Consider the following 26642-nt stretch of genomic DNA (forward strand, 5'->3'; position numbering starts at 1 on the left):
CTTCTCTCTCCAGATCATTACCACATCGATAGACAACAATGTTTCAATAAACTATATACCCAAACCATTCATATTTTCTTAGATCTAGTAGATAAGCCTTATCATTAACAATGTGTGGATTTAAAATTCATAAATAGAACAGGTACTACCATGCAGAGAACTGAACCCCAAAACGGTCAAGCCAGTATGAGTCTTTAGCTCTTTTTCCCAAATCATAGTGACTTGCCACTTCAAAACTCTCCCTAGGTTCCATTTGAGTGAGTACCATTATATAATAGCTGCTTTTAAAAGAACTAAACAGATTATCATTCTCCACATGAATGTAGTATTGCCAGACATGTAAGTCCTAATGGACTGACAGTTTCAGCCTTCAATATCAAAACAAAATCAGCCCTACACTTCTAAACAAAGTCTAGTATTTACAGCATGTAAGTCAAGAGTAGAGAAAACTCACATGTCGTTCCTACCACTGCTTTCTCACTACCTTCCAAAAGGTCCCAAAAGTACAAGGATGACTGCTCCATCTGGTCTTCAACACTGACAAGGAAAAGCAGTAGCAGAACAAAGTAGCTTTAGAGGTACATATACACAAATACATATATATGGAGCAATACAATTTACACAGTAAAACTCATCAACAGTCGAAACATTCAATGTTAATTTTGTCTTTTTACTCTCTCAAAATGAAAAAATTCAAATTTTATAAAAGATGACTAAATGCCCACTTTAGGGATTTCAAATGTAAGCATTTTCTCTTAAAACAACTAAAATATTTTACGAAATAGAACTATTAAGGAATAGACGAAAAAGAGTTTAAGGCTCTTTTCAATGCAAAGTCATTAATTATCAAGTAATGTCCTAGAGGAAAGAAGACTGGAATGGCAATATTAAGATCTACATTTGACTTTAAAACACAGCGGTTTGTTTTCCAAATTATATTTCACTTATACATATTAAACTAAGCTACACTCCCTAAATCCATCAAAGTGAAGAGAAGGAAACAACCAAATAGATAATGATGATGGACTAGACTATCAGAATGGAAATTAAAAAAATATATATATGGCTATATATGTTAAAATTAAGTTTTATTAGGTTTTTTTCCTGATACAGGACTGAGTTCCAAAACAACTGAAATCGGACTGTGCTTCAGCATGGCCAAAAGACAACACTGGAAGGACCTACATCTAACAAAGCAGAAGCAGAGATGTGTTCATTAGCTGATTTCCTCCATCAAACCAAGAACAGCAAATGGATAACTATAGGGGGAAAAATTGGATAGCCTCAATTTTGCTGATTTTGTCTCTTAAATTATCAGATTTGTTTCTCGGTATTTATTCACAGCATAAGAAGACCACCAAATAATTCTCACTTTGAAAGTTTAATGATACTGGCCAAGTTACATTTTATTTACCTCCACTTAAGTACAGCAGTAGTAAGAAGGGAAAGACTCTCAGGTAATACAATAGCCTGAGATAATTACAAAAAAAAAAAAAAACCTTTAAGTATAATACATCATCAGTTTTATGGTTACTTGTATAGAGGCAAAACTTGATCAGACATCATTTTTAAAATCAATGTTACAATTAAAAAAGCACATTAATGAGATCTTTCAAATTGACTTTCCTTTTAGACAGCCTTTCAACCCTCTCACAGTCTGGTCCCACCAATGTTTCCCATGCTGAATCAAATGAATGTTCTCTTAATTTCTCTCTCTCGCTCTCTCTCTATATATACTGTAATACATATACGTTATTATGTACGTGTATGTGTGTGTATATATATATATATATATATATATCTAGGCTAAAATGTTCTATGTTCTCTTTTAGGAAAGTATTTTCATTAGCTTACCTCAGACTTTCATTTCTTTCAGGGCAGGTCAATTTTGAAAATTTAATGAGGTAGTCAAGTTCTTTTAAAGGCAAATACACTGCACCATTCAAGCCCCCTTTGAAATCCTTCTGTACATGTTCCTGTGTCAAGTTCTGTAATACATACTGAACTTGAAGTATAGTACGAAGTTTTTTCTTCTCAGCCTCAAGTTTTAGCATGTGCTCCCTTCTCTGAGCCTTCTTCTGCGCTTTAAGTAGCTGTTAAAACAAATTTTCATTAAAGTTGCCAACTCTCCACCACCCCGTATTAGCAGTTCACAGTCCACAAAGTCTAATCCCAAAGAGTTGAGATTAGATGATACATCTCATACATATATAAACACTGTGAAATTGACAGGTTCGTTTAACCCCTTTCCTTTTCAGTTGAGGAAGGGACTGAGTAATATGGTGGTATGTCTCAGGTAACCAGAGCTTAGAAAGTCCAAGTATCTCCCAATTCCAGGCTGTATTTATTACCTCTGGTATCACAATGATAAACAAAGTACCTATAGCTGATACACATATCGATCGCAAAACTTAACTTTTCCATATTTATGTGTATCAAGCCTTTTTTAGGCCAAGGATTTTAAGAAAATGCTTCAGTTCGGTTTTGAAGTCTGGTTTTTTTTAATTTCTTGTTCTAGGAGAAGAATATTTCAACTAAAACGGTCTATTTTCAACAAACCAAAGAAGACTAGCTAAAGTGTAAGGAACTGAAAACCAAACAGAAAATGTCTTACAAGCATAATGCTAAAAAACATCCCCAGCAAATAGTTTTTTTAAGTAAAACTGAGATTTTCATAATAGTTCAGTCTGGATGGAGCTGTATTTTTTTAATTTATTTTTTTTAAGATTTTATTTGACAGAGAGGGAACACAAGCAGGGGGAGTGGGAGAGGGAGAAGCAGGCTTCCCGCGGAGCAGGGAGCCTGATGCGGGGCTCGATCCCAGGACCTTGGGATCATGACCTGAGCCGAAGGCAGACCCTTAATGACTGAGCCACCCAGGTGCCCCGGAGCTGTATTTTTCATTATTTGGCTAACCAAACATATATGGATAGTTAGCAGAACATAAATTTTCCATCAAATAAATATGTATACAGATTGAGCAGCCCTGTGTCTGGCTCTAAAGCTCAGAACAGTAATCTCTTAAAGTCTGACATAATACATGGGTCCCAGAAGTTGCTTCCCATTTATAAAATACCAATTAATAAAAAGTACCATCTATTTCCAGTAAGAAACCTAAAAGGTCTTTTCTCCCCAGAGTTGTTCTTCTAATTATAATATTTCCATCATACTGGATATATTCCAAGTTATGAAGATTAAGAGAACAAAACAAAAATCCAAAAGTTTTCCTATATGCAGGTTAAAGTACTTTGATATACCATCATATTTAAGACTCTCCAAAAGACACGTTCATAAATCCTAACAGATTAAGATGGGAGGAAACCTCAGGAAAAGATTCATTATGACATTATTAATTCCTTTCTAAGAAGGAGGTATGAAAGTCACTTAATAAATTTGACTTGTGTTACTACCAGGGACACGAGACAGTAGGTGAAGGTAAAATTTTGAGAATGAGAAATGGAGTGGTTGGGGTTATGTGGGCTAGGATATTTTCAGGATGGCAAAGGCTCAGAAATGCTTTTTCCAAGACCTCAATATGGACTTAAGCCAATAACATTTACCAAAACTACAGGATTCTCAGTCTCTGCTTGAGAGAAGGAAAGAGATTAGAGGTGGCAATTCTACCTCTCCAAGACAGTGGGATTCTCTTGGGACAGTTTCATGATGGTACAAGGAAAGGCAACTGATGCTGAGGGCATCTTCAAGTTTCTATCCCATGATTACCTCAGAACTCTTGTTAGCCATTCCCAAGGCTGGAGTAGATGTTCTTATGGATTCAGGATACCCTGAACCTCCCCTACTCAAATACCTATTACATTAAATGGTTACCTTTTTATTTACCTGCATCTCCATTAGGTTTCAGCTCTGTGATGACAGGGACTATATCTCTGTTGTTTACCAATATGTATCACTAGTGCCCAGCATAGAGCCTGACAGATGACAGGACCTCAAATATTCGTTGAATCGATCAAGTATCAAATAAGAAAATTAGTTGTTTCTTACATCATAATCAGAAAACTACTGACAATAGCCTATTTCTCCTTATTTATGTAGAAACTAAGAAGTCAGGTTAAATTTTCTTCTCTTCTTTCAGCTGAGGACTGATTTATAAAGAAGGAAGAAGACATGAAACAAACCACTATCAATAAATCATATTGAATAATAAAATCTTCTGATCCCTCGTAGAATGATAAATCCCCACCAGGACAGAGCTCATGTCATGAAGACAGAGATACAGCTGGGAAGAAGAGAAAGGCTTCCAACTAGTTTGAAGGGAAAGAAAATGTTATACAATGCAAAACTGACTCTCAAGAGGTTTGACAAAAGAAACTTTAGTACAAGTCCAAAAATTACTATGTTGGAAGGTAACTGGCAAGCACCTTTGGGGTCTTGATTCATGAAGGCATGTTCCAAAGTACTTTAACACCTCACCTAAAGTGAAAGTAAATCCAGGGTATAAATGAGAAAAAATAACCAATGAGGTTAACTGGTAACTACCTCTAGACAAGAGCGGAAGAACATGTAAATAGAAAGATACTATATCCTTGTATAAAGAACAAGGTTTTTAGGAGCAAAAAATAGTTAGGGCCCTACACCCACTCTACCACTTACGGGCAATACGATTTTGAAGAAGTTCCTCTTGTTCTGAGCATCAGATTTCTTATCTGTAAAATGGCACTATATATGCATCTATTTCCTAGATTGCTGTAAAAATCAAGTGACTTTACATAAGTACCTGGCACACAGAAGGTGTTTAAAAAAAAACCTAAAAAGGGGCGCCTGGATGGCTCAGTCGGTTAAGCATCTGCCTTCGGCTCAGGTCATGATCCCAGGGTCCTGGGATCGAGCCCCACATCAGGCTCCTTGTTCAGCAGGGAGTCTGCTTCTCCCTCTCCCTCTGCTGCTCCCCCTGCTTGTGTTCCTGCTCTCGCTGTCTCTCTATCAAATAAATAAATCTTTTTAAAAAATAAAATTTTAAAAAATAAAAAAAAACTAAAAATAAAAAAAAAATACTTTGAAAAAATAAACACTTGAATAAAAAACTAAAATTATCAAATAACTTTGAGTAAAGAGAGCTAATAGAAAATTTTAAGTATTATAAATGTGTACTTCCAAACATCCAACCAGAGTGAAGATATGAAATACTTTTTATAGTAAAGTGGGTCAAAATTAAATAAATCTAACATGGGAGGGGTAATCATACATGTATAAGAAAAAACTTGAGGGGCGCCTGGGTGGCTCAGCTGTTAAACGTCTGCCTTCGGCTCAGGTCATGATCCCGCGGTCCTGGGATCGAGCCCCACATCGGGCTCCCTGCTTGGCAGGAAGCCTGCTTCTCCCTCTCCCACTCCCCCTGCTTGTGTTCCCTCTCTCGCTGGGTCTCTCTCTGTCAGATAAATAAATAAAATCTTTAAAAAAAAAAAAAAAGATATAACTTGATTTAAAAGTATATCTAAAATGGCCTACAAATTTAAGTTACTATGGAATTCACAGAAACTACTAAAATTAAGTTATAAATGAGTAAACTTGAGTTAAAATATGCTATGGTTGGCAAAAAGAACTAATATCTTGGACTTTTTTTTTAAAGTAGGCTCCACCCCCAACATGGGGCTTGAACTCATGACCCTGAGAGTTTGAGTCAGTTGCTCGACCAATGGAGCCACCCAGGCGCCCGAATCTTAAACTTGCATTAACAGAATTATCCAGAAAACAGAAGGTAATGGCTCTATATTAGGCTATTTTAGATTTACACACTACCTTTTAAGAGTTAATTAAGTCAACCATGAGAGACAATGGACTCTGAAAAACAAACTGAGGGTTCTAGAGGGGAGGGGGGTGGGAGGATGGGTTAGCCTGGTGATGGGTATTGAGGAGGGCACGTTCTGCATGGAGCACTGGGTGTTATGCACAAACAATGAATCATGGAACACTATATCTAAAACTAATGATGTAATGTATGGGGATTAACATAACAATAAAAAAATTTATAAAAAATAAAAAAAAAAAAGAGTTAATTAAGTCAAACATCCAGAGAGAGCAACGATATTACAAGGATTAAGATGGTAGATGTCTTCAGTCTAGAAATGGTATGTTGGCTTTTTTTGTTTGGGGAAGTTTTTTTGATGCCAGAGGAATGGAAATGAGAATTTTAGTTCACCATAAAAGAAGAAAATATCTAGGGGCGCCTGGGTGGCTCAGTCAGTTAAGCATCTGACTTCAGCTCAGGTCATGATCTCAGGGTCCTGGGGGTCAAGCCCCACATCAGGCTCCGCACTCTGTGGGGAGTCTGCTTATTTCTCTCCCTCTGCCCCTCACCCTGCTCATGCTGTCTCTCTCAAATAAATATATAGGGGCGCCTGAGTGGCTCAGTCAGTTAGACGTCTGCCTTCGGCTGGGGTCATGACCCCAGAGTCCTGGGTTCGAGCCCCACCAGGGAGCCTGCTTCTCCCTCTCCCTGCCTGTCTGCCTACTTGTGATCTCTGTCAAATAAATAAAATCGTTTAAAAATAAATAAAATAAAATTTATTTTTAAAAAAATCAAATATATAAAATCTTAAAAAAAAAAAAAATCCAAAAAGTGAAAGACACTATCTTAGAAAGCATGCTCCTCACCCCAGAAATGAATTTACAAAAAAATTTCCTTAATTGTTAAAACATGATCTTTATAGGCCTTTTAACACAACTGTAAAGCAGCAAAGAATACTTCATTAATGAATGCTTAAAGCGTCATATTAATTACTAACTAAATCTGTCAGAGATAAAAGTTTCAACTGCCAACAGAAAATCTAACAAGCATCACACCACCTAAACGTCCACAGTAAACGCTAGCGTTCCCACAAAAAAAAAAAGAAAAAGAAAATCTAACAAGCTGTGAAACCAGACTTAACTCTATTTAACAACAATCACAAATCTTCCTGGTCATAACTATCACGGTCTCAAGAAAAAGTTTACCAATTCTGTCTCCTAATATGTTAAATAATGCTAAACTTACAAGCCCATGCTATATAAATTTATAAACCTATATTCTAAAATCTCTCTCATAGGAGTGCCTGGGTGGCTCAGTCGGTTAAGTGTCCACCTCTTGACTTCGGCTCAGGTCTTGACCTCACAACCCTGATCTCCAGGTTGTGAGATCAAGCCCCGTGTCAGGCTCTGTGCTGGGCGTGGAGCCTGCTTAAGATTCTCTCTCTTCCCCTACCCCTCCCTCTCCCTCTCCCCATTTCTAAAAAATAAAATAAATTTAAAAAGGACTGCTTTAAAAAAATAAAATCTTCTTCATGAATGTATCCCCTTCTCAATGACTGCTATAACTCCACAGTGAATACACATTTAGAGAATACTTTATCACGGTACCTCATATTCAGATACCATTTGTGTTTTCTTGAGACTCCAGAAATCTGAAAACACTAATTCTTCATTAGCTATTGTCAACCCCAATAAAATATCAGCAGGAATTAGATGATGGTAACTGAACATCATTAATGGACACTAATATTTTCCTCAAGATCAATAAAGTGGTTTCAGAAAAAGCAAACATACTCACATCTTGGCTCAGTCCAGAAAAGGTTTTCTGAAGTTCCTTGGCAAATTCTAAGTTATGTAGTACTTCTTCGTATTTCTCCACTGCTTCCTACCAAATAGGATAAGAAAACATCAATTCTGTTAACTTCTAAGTACAAATATGTCAGAATAAGTGTTCCTATAAAAATAATAGAGAAGACTTCAAATTTTATTAACTAGTCATTTACTATACATAGTCAAAAAAGTAGGAGGGCCGGGCTCCTGGGTGGCTCAGTCATTAAGCGTCTGCCTTCGGGGTCCTGGGATCGAGCCCCGTGTCGGGCTCCCTGCTCGGCAGGAAGCCTGCTTCTCCCTCTCCCACTCCCCCTCCTTGTGTTCCCTCTCTCGCTCTCTGTCAAATAAATAAATAAAATCTTTAAAAAAAAAAAAAAGTAGGAGGGAGATAGAGCATTTAATACAAGTTATATAAAGTTAAATTTAAAAATTCAATCTTTAGGCGCACCTAGGTGGCTCAGTCAGTTTAAGTGTCTGACTCTTGGTTTCGGCTCAGGTCATGACCTCAGGGTTGTCAAGATTGAGACCCTGCTTGAGATTCTCGCTCTCCCTCTGCCCCTCGCCCCCCTAAAAAAAAATCTAAAAATTAAAAAATATAAAAATTCATTTTTATACTAGAAATCTGAGCCATAACAACAGCTGAATTCCTGTCTATAAAGTGTAAGGTCACAGAGACCTATTGTTTTTAAGAGCAATAAGCCAACAGAATTCCTCTGTCAATACTCATTCACTACTCAAATACAGTACACAAGAAGCATAGTGAGGATCACACAGATGAATAAGCAACTTCAAGAAATCTCTGGTGCCTGGGTGGCTCAGTCAGCTGAGCATCCAACTCTCGGTTTTGGCTCAGGTCATAATCTCATGGATCATGGGATTAAGCCCCATGTTGGGCTCCATGCTCAGCAGGGAATCTGCTTAGCTTACTGATTCTCTCCCTCTACCCCTCCCCACATGCAGGCACTCTCCCTCTCTCAAATAGTCTTTCAAGAAAAAAAATTTATTCTATGATAGAAAAGATTTGTCAATAATTACCTTAACAGGCAAAATTAAGTATTGTAAAGAAATACTGTAAATATGGGGTGCCTGAGTGGCTCAGTCGTTAAAGCGCCTGCCTTCGGGCTCAGGTCACGATCCCAGGGTCCTGGGATCGAGCCCCGCATCAGGCTCCCTGCTCAGCAGGAGGCCTGCTTCTCCCTCTCCCACTCCCCCTGCTTGTGTTCCCTCTCTCACTGTGTCTCTCTCTGTCAAATAAATAAATAAAATCTTTTAAAAAAAAAAGAGAAATGCTGTAAATTTAATGGAGTTTTTTAGTATTTCATAGATCAACAACAACAACAAAAGGATTTCACTGGTGAAAAAAGTTGGTAATCAGAAAAAGTGTAGGGACACCTGGGTGGCTAAGGTTAAGAGTCTGCCTTCAGCTCAGGTCATGATCCCAGTGTCCTGGGATCGAGTCCCTGCTCAGCGGGAAGCCTGCTTCTCCCTCTCCCTCTGCCTGCTCCCCCTGCTGTGCTCTCTCGCTCTCTCTGGCAAATAAATAAAATCTTAAAAAAAAAAAGAACAGAAAAAGTGTAGATTTTTTAATGGGACTTTAATTCTATAGGGAAGAATAATATGAAACAGAAGATGGGAAAATTGTCTAACCACGTAGATATATTTTAAAGTCTTCATAATTAAAAAAAATAAAGTCTTCATAATTGAAGTAATATAGTATTCCACTTCTAGCTATCTACCCAAAAGTAATGAAAACGTATGTCCACATAGACTTACATGCAAATTTCTATAGCAGCATTATTCATTATAGCCCCAAATAAAAACAATCCAAACATCCAGCAACTGGTAAATGGATAAACATAATGTGGTATAACCATTCAAAGGAATGCCCATCAGCAATAAAAGGAAATGAATTACTGATACATGCTATTCCAAGGGTGAACCTCAAAAACATAATGCTAGGTCAGAGAAGCCATATGGGAAAGACTATCTTATATGAAATGTCCTAAAAGACAAACTTATAGAGCTAGAAAGCAAATAAGAACACAAAAAGGAACTTGGAGGGGTTACAGAAATGTCTGAAAACTGGATTGTCCTGGAAATTGCTTAACTCTACAAATTTTTACTATAAATCATTGACATACACTTAAAATGGGTTAATTTTATGTACATGATACTTCAAAAAGCTGTTTTAAAAATAGTCTGGTAAATACTAAATCTTTTTTTAAGATTTTATTTCTTTGGGGCGCCTGGGTGGCTCAGTCGTTAAGCATCTGCCTTCAGCTCAGGTCATGATCCCAGGGTCCTGGGATCGAGCCCCGCATCGGGCTCTCCGCTAAGTGGGAGGCCTGCTTCTCCCTCTCCCACTCCCCCTGCTTGTGTTCCCTCTCTTGCTGTCTCTGTCAAATAAATAAAATCTTAAAAAAAAAAAAGGTAAAGAGGCTTTCCGACTATAGAACCAAGAATGCAGACAATACAATCATAGTATACAGCCCTCAGAGGTACGTAAACCAGAAGGGACTAACCCCCCTCCCATATTTACCCCCAAATGGTATTAACTTTGATTCAAGAAAAGCAGCATCAAATGGGAACTACTACCTCAACTTCCCATTATCCAATGTGGATCCAGCCTTTCTTCCTCCCTTTGTTTAGAGGAGATACCCTTCTTCTACCTGTGCCCTGGATCCTTTTCAATTATGCTTTCAAAAGAAATCTTAACTCTGTGATTCCCATTTAAAAATCTTGAGTTTCTCCCTGTCAATGCTTAAACCAGCATTTAAAAAGTTCAGGTCCCCCCCGCCCCCCCCCCGCCTAAATTAGAAAAACAAAAAATCCCTTTTTGGCAACCACCTCCTTCCAGTCTCAGAAAAATTTCAAAAATGTCTACACAGTCTCCATTTCCTCTTCAGCCCTTATCAACCTGGATTCTGTTTCCACCATTCCACCATAACTATCCTGGCTGAAATCAGCAATGTCAATACCACCTTTCAAATCCATGGATCTTTTATAGCTCTCCTTTTGGTTTACTTCTCAGAAGACTTCAAGATGAAGCCATCCTCTGGCTCTACAAACATCTTTGTTTTTAATAACACGAAACTTCCATTCTTCTCCCATTTCTCCAGCTGTTTATTTACCAGTAAAATTTTTCCATTAATCTCTCACCTCAGTTTTTAACATTTATGAAATAAATAGGACCTATATCAGAGAGATGTTGGGCAATTCAAATGATTTCATACTTATAAATCATTCAAAATGATGCCTGACCCTAAGTTCATGGTATTTTTAGTCTTTATTATTCAAACATCAAATATCAAAAGTTCAAACATCAAATATCAAAAGTCCTAGGCTTTTCTCCTTTCTATATTCTCACCCAAGATAGTCTCATCTTTTCTTATGGTTTCAATTAGCAGCCATCCAGAGATGAGGTATCTGTAGACTAAACTTCTCTGTGCTCCAGACCTGTATCTTAAAATACTTACTACATATCACCCCTTATGTTTCACAGGCACATTGAAATGGTCCAAAATTGAGCTCTTTATCCTATCCTCCCAAAACCTTATTCTCCCCCAGTGTTTCCAGGCCCAATAAATAGTTTTGCCATCCATCCAAGTTTCAAGCCAGAAACCTGGAAACCATTCTTGGCTCTTCCCTCTACATCCTGTCACCAAGCTATGTTAATTCTACCTCTCAAATCCAGCTACTTTACTCAAACCCCTCTGCTGCTAACTTGGTACCAGCAAGGCACCTATAACCACTCACCTAGACTATAGCCAACACTTATCTTGTCTCCTTACATCAACACTTAACATCTCCAAACCATTACTCACCCTACAAAGTGATTTTCTTTAATTATAAATCTATAGTCATGCTCTGCTTAAAACCTATCTGTATCATTTCTGATAACCTTAAGAAAAAGCACAAAGTCTTTAAATGGCAAACAAAGATGTTTTTGTGGCTTTCCCCCTCTAACTACATTACTCTATCCATTCTGGCTTTCTTTCCAGTTTCCTAGAAGGGCTCTTTTAAAAACATTCTTTTCCTACTCAGGCCCTTAACACAGTCTAGCATCTGCCTAGCCTAGCCTGCTCTTCTTCCTCCTTTCCCATTTTAACTTGCTAAGTCCTATTCATTTTTTTAAGTCTTAACTAAAGCACTTCTTTCTCAAGGAAGCTGTCCTCAATTCTCCAAACTAGGTTAGATTCCTCATTATAATCCATCATCACTCTGTACTTTTCCCTAACATCCATCACATTTGTATTTACTTATTTCCCACCTCTCTTTTCCACCACACTATATCCATGAGGACAAGGATCACATTTGCCCCTTAGGTTATAACCCTTACAATAAGCATCAAACCTCCCAGCGTAAATACTTAATGTATTATTGTTGAAATAATAAAACACAGTTCAGAACATGATTATAGCCTCAAATATGCTAAAGATTCTGACCAGAATTTTAAAAATTTTTTTTTTTTTTTTTTAAGATTTTATTTATTTATTTGAGAGAGAGAGAATGAGAGAGAGCGAGTACATGAGAGGGGGGAGGATCAGAGGGAGAAGCAGACTCCCCGCTGAGCAGGGAGCCCGATGCGGGACTCGATCCAGGGACTCCAGGATCATGACCTGAGCCGAAGGCAGTCGCCCAACCAACTGAGCCACCCAGGCGCCCGAATTTTAAAAATTTTAAACAGAATTATATACTGAGATTTTGGTTTCAAAAAAAAAGAACACTAGCGGGAGTAGGACTGGTGAACTGAAAAGGAAGGTCTCAAGACAAGGATATTAATTAGGAAAAGCCTACATAACATTTGGGTGGTGTGCCTTGACTAGGCCAACTGCTGTGGGACTACAAAGCACAAAAGATTCCATATTATTTAATGAGTTTTGCATTATGCATTAAATATAACACAGGGTCAGAGTTTAGCAACTAGAGATGGGTACCAAATCCTAATTCTTTAAAAATAAAAACTTCAATGAAACTGGAAGTGCCCCTTGCCACTTGCTCAAGCACTCACTTGAATCTCACTTCTCCATTTCAAATCCAGAGCTGAACTAAAATAGATACTGAAGTTATAAGTGGGACTCTAAAAAACCTCATTAAGACAATCTTCTCAATGAGGTACCTGGGTGGCTCAGTCAGTTAAGTTGCTGCCTTCAGCTCATGATCCCACGGTCCTGGGACTGAACCCCACATGGGGCTCCTTGCTCAGCAGGGAGTCTGCTTCTGCTCCCCCCCCCAACTCATGCGCACATGCGCACTCTGTCTTAAATAAAATCTTAAAAAGACAAACTTCTCATGGGGCACCTGGGTGGCTCAGTCATTAAGCATCTGCCTTGGGCTCAGGTCATGCATGATCCCAGGGTCCTGGGATAGAGCCCCACATCGGTCTCCCTGCTCAGCAGGGAGCCTGCTTCTCCCTCTCCCACTCCCCCTGCTTGTATTCCCTCTCTCGCTGTCTCTGTCAAATAAATAAAATCTTAAAAAAAAAAAAAAAAAAAGACAAACTTCTCACTGTTTCAAAGGAAAAATCTAGGTTTATGCTAAAAATCTTAATGAAATCTTTAGTCAGTCTTTAGCTTAGTCTTGACAGGTTACCTCAAAGTTACTAAAAAGAGGTTATAATAGCCATGCCGATCACAGAAAGCTTTATTTACAATATTAAAAATATATATTGGGTTAAAGAAGAAATACAAACTGAAATTACAAAATTTCTAGCCTACAATATTGAAAATACAGTATCCAATTTATAGCTAAAGCAGTGCTTGAAGGAAGATTCACATCCTTAAATGCATACCAACGAGGGAAAAAGGAAACAAATGAACTAAGCACTCAATTCAAAGTTAGAAAATGAAGCAAATAAACCAAAGGAAAGCAGCAAGATAAAAGCAGTAGAAGAGAAAAACTAAAATAAACCAAGAACCTAGCTTAAAAAAAAAATAGCTAATTAAAAGTGAAAAAACAGAACCACACAAAATTAGAAATAAAGTAACAAACTTTTACCAAAAATTACTTTGCCTCAATCTATGCAAATAAATTTTTAAACTGGATGAAATAAGTGATTTTCAAAGTTTTGAGAAGTTGACTCCAAAAGAAAAAAAAGCTAATCAATTTCAAAAAAATAAAAAGAGAGGGGCGCCTGGGTGGCTCAGTCCTTAAGCGTCTGCCTTTAGCTCAGGTCATGATCTCAGGGTCCTGGGATTAAGCCCCACATCGGGCTCCCTGCTCAGTGGGGAGCCTGCTTCTCCCTCTACTGTGTTCCCTCTCTTGCTGTCTCTGTCAAATAATAAAATCTTAAAGTAAAAAAAAAAATAGTTTAAAAATAAAAAAAAGGAAGGGACGAGAATAAAGGCCCCAAATATATCTATAGCTAAGCTAAACTGTATAGAAAATGGAGGAAGAGAAGGCAGGGAAGAGTATTTGCTTGCTTATAGAGACTTAAAGATACTCTGGACAGATACCTAAGAACCTACTAGCAATCATTCCAGTAGTTCCCCCTTATCCACCGGGGATGTGTTCCAAGACTCCAGGAAATGCCTGAAACCAGATAGTACTGAACCGTATATATACTGTTTTTTCCTTCCCTATACACACATCCCTATGATGAAGTTTAATTTATAAATTAGGCACAGTAAAAAGATTGACAATAAAATGGAACAATTATAACAATATACCGTAATGAAGGTTTTATGAATGTGGTCTTGCAAAATATCTCACTGCACCGTAGTCACCCTTCTTATGATGATGTGAGCTGATGAAATGCCTGCATGATGAGATGAAGTGAGCTGAAGGCCGCAGGCACTCTGAAAGTGTTAGGCTACTATTGACCCTTTTTTTTTTTTTTAAAGATTTATTTGACAGAGAGAAAGAAACAGAGCACAAGCACAGGGAGTGGTAGAGGATCTTCTACTTCCAGACCTAGGCTGACCACAGGTTAATTGAAACCAGGGAAAGCAAAACCACAGATGGAGGGGACTACTGTACTTTGTAAGATAAGTGAACAGAGGAAGGACAGGGTGAAAAGAAAAACTTTTTTTTTTTTTAAGATTTTCTTTATTTGGCAGAGAGACACAGCAAGAGAGAATACAAGCAGGGGCCATGGGAGAGGGAGAGCAGGCTTCCCGCTGAGCAGGGAGCCCGATGCGGGGCTCGATCCCAGGACCCTGTGATCATGACCTGAGCCGAAGGCAAATGCTTAACGACTCGAGCCACCCAGGTGCCCCCAAAAAAACTGTCTTTTAAAATATTTCCTAGGGCGCCTGGGTGGCTCAGTCGTTAAGCATCTGCCTTCGGCTCAGGTCATGATCCCAGAATCCTGGGATCAAGCCCCGTATTGGGCTCCCTGCTAGGCGGGAAGCCTGCTTTTCCCTCTCCTACTCCCCCTACTTGTGTTCTTGTTCTCGCTCTCTCTGTCAAATAAATAAATAAAAAATCTTTTAAAAAAATAAAAATAAAAAATAAAATATCTCCTAATTTCTGAGGCACCAGGGTGGCTCAGTCAGGCATCTGCCTTTGGCTCTGGTCGTAATCTCAGGGTCCTGGGATCAGCCCTTCGTCGGGCTCCTGGCTCAGTGGGAAGCCTGCTTCTCCCTCTCCCTCTGCCCTTCCCCACTGCTCATGCTTGGGTGCACTCTCTCAAAATCTTTAAAAAAAAAAAAGTAATAAAATATCTCCTAATTTCTGAACTATGTGAATTACCAACTTTAAAAAATAAACTTAGTTAATAAACGACATCTGTGATCAATTAAATAAGATCAAGATATCCACTAATTTATTTGACAAAACTGGTTAATTGGGAATCTTATCTAAGGGACAGGACCATAATTTTGGGCCTAATACTTTGCGTTCATCCTTTTGCATGTGCTGATGCATGTACCGTTTGCTGCCCATCATGACCCCCTGGAGCCATACCACAAGCCCCTGGACCGACCCCTGGAGAGATTCTAACTGCTACACAGCCCACTGCCCCATTTCAGCAGGAAGCAGCCAGAGGGCTCATCATCCCATTCCCTAACAGCAGTTAGGGTTACTTTCCAGGGGGAGGAATGAGTAAGGGACAGGCGGGGCTAGGCAGGGAGAGACAGATAGGGGGCTATGTGATCAGGCTCACAGAAATCCCCAAAAATGTAGAGGTGTGGGGAAACCACAGATAAGGGGACAAATCGGACCACCCTGCCCTAGGGGTGGTCATGTGGGGTGGGTGTCTTTATGATAATCACCTGTGACCAACAAAGAATAATCAGCCCCTAAAAAGGAAGTAAGCCATTCAAGGTGTTATCAATAGAGATGTTAAAAGGATTTAAGTTCCCTAAGTTCCCCCATTAGCTTTCTATAAAAGACCTACCCTAAAGGCCCAAGTTCGCAACCCTGTCAGGACCCCTCCCACTCTTTGAGAGCTTTCTGTATCTTCACTTAATAAACTTCTATCGCTTTACTCACAAACAAAAAAGAGCTGTTTTGTTTTTTTTTTTAAGATTTTATTTATTCATTTGACAGAGGGAGACACAGCGAGAGAGGGAACACAAGCAGGGGGAGTGGGAGAGGGAGAAGCAGGCCCCCCGCGGAGCAGGGAGCCCGATGCGGGGCTTGATCCCAGGACCCTGGGATCATGACCTGAGCCGAAGGCAGACGCTTAACGACTGAGCCACCCAGGCGCCCCAAAAAAGAGCTTTTTAATTAAATACTACACTACTGATGATGGTTCTGAGGGGTCGGATTATAGACTTTTTCTTCCCATTTATCTGCATTTTCTAAATTTCTACCTCAAATATACATTGCTTGTATGAGATTATTCTCAAAAGTACCACAAACTATATGCTTAATTGTATCTAAAAACATGTAATATTCAATCATTTTATATTTAGTAAATCTATATGTAATAAATATTTTACATGTCTACTATATGCTCTAAACTATCCTAAGTACTAGGAAAACAGCAACAGAATCTCCACTTTAATGGAACGGACATTTTAAGAGAAAGAGTAACAAAATAAACTTTACAGTTGGTCAGAGAAGCAAGGCAGGGCGCCTGAGTGGCCCAGTCGGTTAAGCATCTGACTTTTGATTTTGAGTCAGGTCATAATCTCAGGGTCATGGGATGGAGTCCTGAGTAGGCTCCGAACTCAAGTGCATGCAGAGCCGGCTTAAGAGTCTCTCTCCCTTTCCCTCTGACCCTCCCCCCCTACTCAAGAGCTCGTTTTCTCTCTCAAATAAATAAATGAAATCTTTAAAAAAAAGAAATGAAAGCAAGGCAAAGGGCTAAGGAGTTTGAATGGGGGAATGGAGGCACAGCGTTGTCAGGACAAAGCCTTACTGAGATGACCTTCAAAATAAAAAGCTGAAGGAGGTTGAAAACCGAGCCATTTAGACACCTGGGGAAAAAGCATCCCAGGCACTAGGAACAGCATGTGCAAAGCCGAAGCATGCCTGGCTTGTGTGAGGAACAGCAAGAAGGCCAGTGTAGCTGGAACGAAGTTAGCAAGGGATAGAAGCACAGGAGATGTAATAAAGATGTGCAAGGAAATAGGGAGCATCTTTTATAGGACTTTGTCAGCCACAGTAAGGACATTTTGCCACCATGATGGGAACCAAAGGAGACTTAACAGAGGAATGTCCAACTGACTTGCATCTGAACAGGATTACTGAAGCCACCATGTCAAGAACAGGCTTGGAGAAAAGAGCAGAAGTAGAAAAACCTGTGAGGAAGCTATTACAGTAATGTAGATGAAAGATGATGCGGCTTGGACCAGGATGGCAGAAGCGGAATTTGAGAAAGGGCCAGTTTCCAGATTTACCTTGAAGGTAGAACTGACCTTGCTAATGGGCTAGATGTGTGGTATCAGAAGAAAGATGAGAAATTCTCCAAGGTTTTGGCCAACTCCATCCTTCTAACTCCTCAAGCCATTAACTGACATCACCAAGATTAGAGGAGGAACAGGTTTTGGGGGGCACGGTGAAGTCAGGAGATGTCGAATAGGCAACTGAACATAGGAACCTAAGGTTTTAAGGACTTATCTATTGTCAATGTAAATATGGCAGTTGTCAGCATTTAACTCAAGAATTCAAAGTGAATACTATAGGGACGCCTGGGTGGCTCAGTCGGTTGAACGTCTGCCTTCAGCTCAGGTCATGATCCCACAGTCCTAGGATCGAGTCCCACATCAGGCTCCCTGCTCAGTGGAGAGTCTGCTTCTCCCTCTGCCTGCCACTCCCCCTGCTTGTGAATGCCCGCTCCCTCTCTCTCTCTGACAAATAAAAATCTTTTAAAAAAAAGTACTATAAAAAAAAACGAAGTGAATACTATAGAAATAAGAGTTATGAAGACAGTAATGAAAGACTGAGATTAGAGTCTGCCTGGCTGGAAGTCGGAAATATAGCTTGTCCTAGACATTTATTTCTTAGAGAGCTACCATGAGAACCACCAACTTCCCCACCCCTAAGCCCCTATTTCCCAAAAATCACATACTATTATAACAGAACACTTCCTTCAAGGGTATTTACACAAAGAAGAGTATTATCACCTTAAAAATTATTGAACATACCCATGACTACTTGAAAACAAAGCTATGTTGAAATGCTGGATGTCCAGCTAAGTCCTCTCACCAGCTATGTGAGCACATCATTCTCAGAGCTCACACAATTCAAATCTGTGCCTCAGCAAAATTATAATTTACTACATCACAAAAATTCTAGGTCAGTGAAGAGGAGTCAATATGGCAAAGGAAAGGACCTTGAATGCCAGTATCTGTGATACACAACCAAAAATCTTAGTTAAAAAAGATAAAGACAACAGATCTACAGACTAGACCAAATAACTTAATTTTGTCCCTTCTTAGCCAAGACATGTGATCAGGCAAACATCAATAAAGCACTTTTTTTATTTCCATATTGCAAAAACTTTCACCACATTAGATAAAACTTACAGTTACCGGGTATACCATAGACAGTATTTTTAAAAGTTGCAAATACTCTTTTATTGTAAGGTTTAAAAAAGAAAAAGGCCAGATAAACATGCCTCCTGAGAGGTGACATGGCAATCTAGGAAAGAATGGTAGGGAGAAAACACAAAAGGGATTAAGGGGAAGCAAAAGGAGAAAACCTAGGCAAGCTAGAATAAATACTTCGACATTTTAGAGCAGAAAGATGACCAGTTTAGAATAAATCAGTGAGCAGTGGAAAGCTAGTCTTCCCTCCAACTTCTTCTTCAGTCCACCCTAGCGAAAGTTTAATTTAAATCCATATGTTAACTCTTAGCAATGGTCTACATTTTCACTCTTAAATGTAACAACCCACACCCCATCCATACCATCTGCTAGAGCAAAAGAAATCTGTAAGATCTCATAGGTGAAGATGACAGTCTTTTGAAAAATCCAATGGATTTTCTTCATTGGTCTTATCAAATCTTTGGTCTCATCAAACCCATCTAGAGTTTTATTAAGAAAAAAAAAAAAAACAGCAAGTGTGACCAAAGGATCATAAACCACTTACCAACTGGTCTGGATTAAGTTGCTCCCCATTTTTCAGGCGATCCTTGTAGTCTTCCAGTTTGAGCTACAAAAGAGAAACTTGTATCTACTATAGTCTGATACAAAATTCTGAAGAAATAAACTAAGTAACAGAGTGCTTCTTATGAAAACAAAGTTCTTGAAGTAAGCTATTAATCTGTAAGAATACCAGTTTACTATAAGCCAAGCAGCAACTGTAGGTTAAGGTCCAGTCAGGGAAAAAAATATTACAATCAACATTAGTCTGGAATTAGAACGAAGTTAAGCAGTAATAAAACTCTTTTCTCTTCATGGCCTCTATTTATTATTAGACTACTTAACACATAGGGACTTAACTAGTCAATCATATGCCCTTAACCCAGTGGTGCTCAACCAGGGGCAGTTCTGACCCTCAGGGATCTATGGCAATGTCTAGAGATTATTTTTGGTTGTCACTACTTGGGAGGATGGGAAGGAGGTGAAGAGTGCTACTGGCATCTTGTGCATAGAAGCCAGGGATGCTGCTAATCATCCTACAATGCAGAGGATAGCCCCTCCCCCAACCAACAAAGAATTATCTGGCACAAAATGTCAGTAGCATTTAGGCTGAGAAATCCTGCTCCAACCTCATGCTTAAACTATTAGTTACCTGTTGAATTATGTGGCATTTGTCCAATAGCAAACTTCTTAATGGAAGTATAGAAATGTAAAAGGTATAAGGTATTTTCTCTAGCATTAATACTTAAAGCTTTTTTTCATATTAAATTTGATATTTCAGTAAATACATGACAATTTGCATTTATTGTCCCCGTAATGACATGACCCACTATGGTATTCTAAAAGCAGTATTTAGGCTCCTCCCATACTAGCTTTATAGCTTTAAAGTGCTTTCCCAGAAGCTTGAAACAAAAGCATTGGTACTGACCAGATTAAGTATTCAAAATTAAATAAGTACTATAGTTAAGCTAGAGAGTATAAATACATGTATTCATGTAGTTCCTCTGCCTGGGGAGGAAGACATTAGTCTCCATCAACAGATCCTGCTTTGAATGGATCCTGCTTTTTACTAGTTTCCCACAGTGGCAGGAAATTTGTGCTGACCCAGGCACACTCACCTTATCACACTTGTGATCAACTGCATAACTGCATGCATTCAAAAGACAACAAAAGACAACTGGTGAGAGCTAGGGCCACAGAGAAGCTACTAATAACTGGCCTTTCTTCACTATCTTCACTACCTGGGTGGGCGGGGCGACAACACAGAGTCAACTAGACTCGATCTCTTCACACTCCTCCATTAAAAGCAACTATCCTAAGGTTTAACTAGGTCATAGAATAAAAATATGCAGGAGTTCCCAGGTCCAGACAGTCACTCACTCACCTCACTATCACAAGCAAGAGAATCCTGACACAACAAAGCAACATGCAGTACTGTTTCACAGGCTACATGACTCAGGAAATGAGCAATGAGTAGGATCTTTACATCAGCATTTACTGTAACGTTAGGCTGATTATAAGGCGTCTCTTCATAAGGCTTTCTACAATGCTTTCACCTGCCAGTCTTAAACGATCACCTAGCAACACAAAAATCGGTGCTAAAACGTTTCCTGGCTCTATCATCACTGAAGCTTCCAACAACCGCAGCAGCTATACTGCAATATCCACTGCTGCAGAAAGTCACAAGGAAAACAAGCTAAAAAAAATCAGGAAACATTGATACTACACTCAAAGAATTAATCTGACCTGAGCTTGCTACCTCTTCAAGTATTTCAACAGTAGCATATGTAATTTTACTATGAAGAATATTTTTGTTTAGTTATGCTGAAAAATCAAACAGAAAATGTTTAATATACCTAATATTTAACCTGCTCATATGTTTCCAGCCAGCTAAATCCCAAGGTTACATCTTTTAGGAAAGAATACCTATGAGCCCTGACAGAAAGTAAAAATGTCAGTTCCCTGACCCTTTAATTAAAGATGGTCCATATACAGGGATGGGAGGGGGAGAAAGTTACCTTCTTTTTCTCGATGTTTCTAATTTTGTGTTTAAGGCATATGAGTCCATTATCAATATATGTCTCATATGCTTGGGAAGGAGAGGCAGCAGAACTGAGAGTAGACTGCAAGGGGCTCATGGCCCGCTGGCTTTCCCCATGCTGATTGTGGTTCACTTGGGGCTTGGCTGACTTCATATTCCCCTCTCTTCCCTCCTCTGAACGGCCTGAAGGTGACTGGTAACCAAAAGGAGATGAAGAGAGTTGCACCATTGAAACAGATGAAGCTGAAGGAAGAAAAAAAAAAGAGTCAGATATAAAAGTAAATTCAGAGTAGAGGAATACACGGAAGCTTTAACTTCCTTGAGAAGGCTAGACCTACTCCCTCAAAATTCTCTTCCACAGAAGTGAGCTCAAAACCCAGTTATGCTTTAGGTACTGTGCTTCCATTTCACTACTTTTAAGGCGATTAGTACCAAGCACCAGCGCCTTTACGTAGGCAAAATCTACAATACGGGGGGATGTTTCCAGAAATTCAACTTTCCACAGAGGGAGAACTGCTAATCAAGCAATGGCTTCAGAGCTCCTCTCTTCTCTTAAGGTCAATCCACATTCTGAATAATTTCTATGGTCAAATGATGACACACAAAAAAATAAGCTCTCCCCATTAGGATCTTAAGGCAGCCCTTCAAACCTCTCTACATTATCCCTCACCACTAGCCCCAAACCCAATCATAAACAACGCCATTTAAGAGAAAATCCCACACACAAAATTCTTTTAGAGCCTCATTCACTAACTAAAGAGTAGCTTCTTGAACAAGACCCCTAACTTCCCTTCGCTTGGTCTGGGGCCTACAAGGCAAGTCCGTCACTACTGGACATTTGTAGCGAGGTACTTGCATGCGCCCCGAGTTGGTTTTCTGTTCCGTTTAGACTAAACCGTAACCATTCACACAACACCAGTTTAAAGGCTCATCTTCGCGAGCCTTACACCGCCCTGGAAAGTGGTCCTCGCACCCCCTTCCCCCCCGCGCATCACCTTACTGAGCACCCCCGAAGCAAGGGCATAACAGGCCCCATGCAGGCCAGCGCTGATCCTCAGCCCCCGCAGGGGCCAGCGCGAGAGTCGCCTCCACGGGGCGGCCACTTCAGCGCCCCGAGGGCACCGACCCGCGCCCCTCCCACAAGCCTTCCGGACGCCAAGGCACCAGGCTGGGGTCCCTTCTGCAGGTGCCCCTGGGGAGGCCGACCTGAAAGAAAACGCACAGGCCACCTGCCCTCGACCGCCCCGCCCCGAGGATGTCGAGCCGCCCTTCCACCTCACCGCCGCGGCGGCCACCCAGCCCTGCCCACCCTAGTCGGGTGGGCAGCCTCCCCACGCCGCGTCGACCCAGGCCGCCGCAGCTCGGCTTCACCTCCGCAGGCCGCCGAGGCCGCTGCCGCTGCCGCAGCCCGGGCCCGCCTTCCAAAGCCGGCGGGAGCCAGGAGAGCTGCGGAGGTGGACTGGCGCCACCCCGCACTTGCGTCTCCTCCTCCCGCCTCCTCCCTCTCCCCTCCCTGTGCTCGCTGGCGGCGTCTGCGGCGCCCGGCACTCCGCCGACTAAGCCGCTCTCGCCCAGGCCCGCCCTTTCCGCCGCGCGGGGCTTATATAGGCGCCCCCCGCCCCCATCCGCCCGCACGCGCATCCTCGGGCCGCCCCGGCACCGCCTCCTTCCGGTGCCCCAGTCCCCTGGGCCGCCGCCACCGCGGGTCTCGGCCCCGGAGGGCGTTTGTTCCAGGCCCGGCTGCGACGGGAAATCGGTCGCGAGAGGGCGCGTTCTCCCCGCGATTGCGCAGATTGCGGGGCCCCAGGTGGGCCCGGTGTGTCGCCGAGAGTCAACGGGCCGTAAACCCAGCAGCCCTGCCCGACCTTGCTGATTGCACGCGGGTAACTAGTGGATGTGCGACCTTGAACAGGTGATTTCGATCGTCAGAAAAGGGCAGCGCGCCCTTTGTGGAATTACCAGTGAAACGAGCTGGAGCCTCTGGGGTTCAGGTGCGCATTCTTGAAATGCTGGCGTGCCTTTGCCCTCCCAGATTCCATCCTTCACAGTAGGATGGGGGAAATCACTGTTTGTTCAGAAAGGACTCAGCCTGTGAGAGCAGAATGCCCCGAATCAGCATTGCCATAAAAACGGAGTGAGACTCGGCGCAGCCCTCGATATAAGATTATGTTTATTTAGGCTATGTCATTTGCCGCTTTGAAGCAAACGGATCTGTTGGCACTCAGAGAAAAGACTGATAAAAATCTTGGTAAGGTTGCATAAAATCAACCGAAAAGGCTGGAAACACATCACTGTTTCTGAAGAAAGGCATGGTGTTTCTCATACCAAACTAATAATGGGGGGGGGAGGGACACCCAGCAACATCTGGGCCCCAACTTGTGTCCAGCTATGACACCACATAGAATTGATTTAGGTCCTGTCCCTGAGGCTCTGATAAAATTTGTTTAGACCAGCAAGAAAAGAATAAAGTCAAAAATATAATCAAGGAAACAATGGTCCAGTTTAAAAAGTGTCAGCCAAGCCCACGCAAAAATTATGATTTTTAACATTCCCTGATACAGTATTTTGCCACTTACTATCTCTGTTCTTTTCAATCCCTCCTGAAGTAATGTACCTGAATGTTGCATTTTAGCTTTGAATCTCTGAATCCCATATGTGACCTTGAGGGTAAGACAAATACTAGACTGTCCATTTGTTTCATTGTTTATAACTAGAGAGAACAGAAGCTGCTGAACATGAAAGGAAACAAAACTGGACATAGTTTTAAGAAAAATGTGAAGGACACACTTTTGGATCAATGAGAAGGCACAAAGTTACAGCACAGGTTATGACTGTTGTAGCCTGAACTAATACCTAAGAATGGTATTTCAGTCATATTAATCATGATATATTTGCCTTCTAACTGACCAGGGAAAAACTATCCCTTGGGTCATATAGATCTGGCCATAGGTCCTAAATATTCCATTAAATGGAATAATTTGGAGTAAATCTGTATGAATTTATTTCCCAAAATGGACTCAGAAAATGAATCGAGAAGGAATGCAAAAACAAAAATAATTAAATTTCAAGTCCAGTAAGGTATAGCATAACATAACATTTGTGGGAGATTGTAGCTCAGTAGATAACATTGCAGTGATGTCTTCTGAAAAAAAGAAAAAAGTGATTCAGGAAAAAAGCTTTCCTGCTAGAGTAGATCTTTTAAGCCAGTGAATCTGGTTTATTTTGGAACGACATGCCCAAAGCACAAATTTATCATCTATTTTCCTCTCCCCCACTCCCTATTTTCTACAGCACCTTGATTTGTCTTGCCAACTATGAGGTAATTTGTGGAAAGTCCCCTTCAAGCTTAGCAAAGAAATACTATATTTAAAATGTGATTTTTTTAAAAAGTGTCACTTCCAATCCAGAGGGAAAGAATACATACATTCAGTCATTCAACAAATATTTATCATTATATGTCAGTTATATCTCAATAAACCTGGGGGGAGACAGATTGGGCATCTGCTATGTGTTGGGTGATAGGGATATAATGGTAAGTGAGACACATGTAGCCCCTGCTCTCTTGGAGCTGAGAGGGAATTCAATAAAAGCTGCAGGAATAAATAGCAAAAACAACCAAGTCAATAAAATAGAAAAACAAAAATACTAAAGATTTGTAATGGATGGTTTGTTTGATTTCTATAAAAACAGCCAAACTTTACAACCCTTGAAAATGTGAAGGTTTTATATGTGCATTGTCTGGCAAATGTATGGTTCCCGCAGGGATGGTTATACTGTAGTCACTGAAAATTAGTGTAGCTTCATGTTGTTGAAACTGGAAAGATTAATTCACGAAAGGATGCTGAAGCTGGAAGCATATGAGTGGAGATACAAGAAATGATCTTAGAAATTTTGTTATGGGTGATAGAAATCTGCTTCTCTATGGTTCTGCAAGGCTTTGCAAAGTGTTAACATGAGGAAAAAAAGGGACCAAGAAAAATAACAAGAAGTCTAAGAAAGACAGAGATTCTCAGGAAACATCTAATCAAGTAAAATTGTTTAAAATATTGCACTTTCACATGCTTTCAGATTCATAAGGTATCTTTTCAAATATCTGAGGAGAGAAACTTATGAAAATAAAGGACTGGCCAATATAGACTTCAGGCAAAAACAAAAAGTTGCCATAATAGTTTCAGGCATTTTTGAGAGAATTCCTATAGCTTCTAAAGTTAATATTCATGTGGGCTTATTTTTTCATAAAATTATAATACCACATTCCCAGTGGTTCGGTTTATACTGTTTTTCTGGTATTGGAATTAATGCAGTAATAGTACTTCACCTTTAAGTCCCTTTGAAATAAAAATTCTTGGGGCGCCTGGCTGGCGCAATTGGAGGAGGATGCGACTCTTGATCTTGGGGTCGTGAGTTTGAGCCCCACGCTGAGTACAGAGATTACAAAAAAAATAAACTTTATATATATGTATGAATAAAAATTCGTAGGAGAGAAAGGATCAGTGTAGAACTTGCGAATGTGTGTGTGGTCAATAATATCAAGCCCATAAATATATAATTTCTGTCCAACTTCCAAATATTGTAAAGTGTCAAGAACACAGACTTTGGAGCCACACAAAACTATATTTCATTCTGATGCCCCTTAGTTGAGTGATCTTGGGCACGTTACTCAAATTCTCTGGGCCTCAGATCCTTGAGCTATAAGACAGACATAATAATACCTGCTTAACGGTGTTTTTAAAGACTTTAGTTCACTTACGAAAAAGCATATTTTGGGGGGGCTGGCTGGCTCAGTCAGTGAAGCGTGTGACTCTTGATCTCAGGGTTGTGGGTTTGAGCCTCACCTCCGGTATACAGATTACTTAAAAATAAAGTCTTTTTTTTTTTTTTTAAAGAAAAAGGAAAAGCATATCTCTTGGTAAGGGACCACAAAAACCTATCCTTCATGGAGGTATCTTCATTTGCTGCTTTTCTGACAATGCAGAACCCCGCATTTCTCCTGCTAGCCTGAGGAGAACTAGAGAATTTTAGGGCTGTGAAATCCCTCCCTTATCTTGAAGATAAGACAAGTAAAGGTTCTGGTCATCTAGGAGTTTTCCAAGGACCTAAAGAATCTAGGTCTCCTGCCTACTAGTGCAAAGGGCATCCCAAGTTTTTCACCCCTTTTCCTTGCTACTTCCATAGAAAATATAGAAGTAGGCAATTAATTACACTAGCAGAATTGAAGCTAAAAGGAATAAACAATTCACTATTACTACATCTTCAAAGGAATTCAGTCAGTAAGACATCTTAAAACAGTCTTATATTTTGACCCAATAGTCCTACTTTAGGAACTTCACCTATGGAAATAAGCAGAGATGTAGACAATAATTTATTTATAAAATTTTTTTAATTTAATTTTATTATGTTAGTCACCATACATTACATCATTAGTTTTTGATGTAGTGTTCCATGATTCATTGTTTGCGTATAACACCCAGTGCTCCATGCAGAACATGCCCTCTTTAATACCCATCACCATCCTCCTCCCCACTAAAACCCTCAGTTTGTTTCTCAGAGTC

The 26642-nt window shown here is 40.2% G+C and overlaps 1 protein-coding gene across 12 annotated transcripts in view; it reads right to left on the bottom strand.

Annotated features, from left to right (window-relative positions):
• CAPRIN2 (caprin family member 2) overlaps positions 1 to 22661 on the bottom strand; it is a 47624-nt gene extending 24963 nt beyond the window's left edge. For 9 of the 12 annotated variants that reach the window (XM_036115207.2, XM_036115206.2, XM_036115201.2 and 6 more), the window contains exons 1-6: positions 22462 to 22589; positions 21068 to 21333; positions 19057 to 19119; positions 7544 to 7630; positions 1855 to 2093; positions 455 to 537 (exon numbers count right to left, since the gene is read on the bottom strand). In XM_036115207.2, coding sequence (XP_035971100.2) covers positions 455 to 537; positions 1855 to 2093; positions 7544 to 7630; positions 19057 to 19119; positions 21068 to 21319 — 724 coding nt within the window. In that variant the 5' untranslated portion in view covers positions 21320 to 21333; positions 22462 to 22589. Of the gene's footprint in view, positions 1 to 454; positions 538 to 1854; positions 2094 to 7543; positions 7631 to 19056; positions 19120 to 21067; positions 21334 to 22085; positions 22338 to 22399 lie in introns of those variants that run through there. The other 3 variants (XM_036115203.2, XM_036115198.2, XM_036115199.2) reach the window with 3 other exon arrangements.
• Positions 22662 to 26642: the final 3981 nt, after the last annotated feature.

The sequence above is a fragment of the Halichoerus grypus genome, chromosome 6, assembly GCF_964656455.1.
Source record: "Halichoerus grypus chromosome 6, mHalGry1.hap1.1, whole genome shotgun sequence".
In the NCBI taxonomy this organism is placed as follows: domain Eukaryota; kingdom Metazoa; phylum Chordata; class Mammalia; order Carnivora; family Phocidae; genus Halichoerus; species Halichoerus grypus.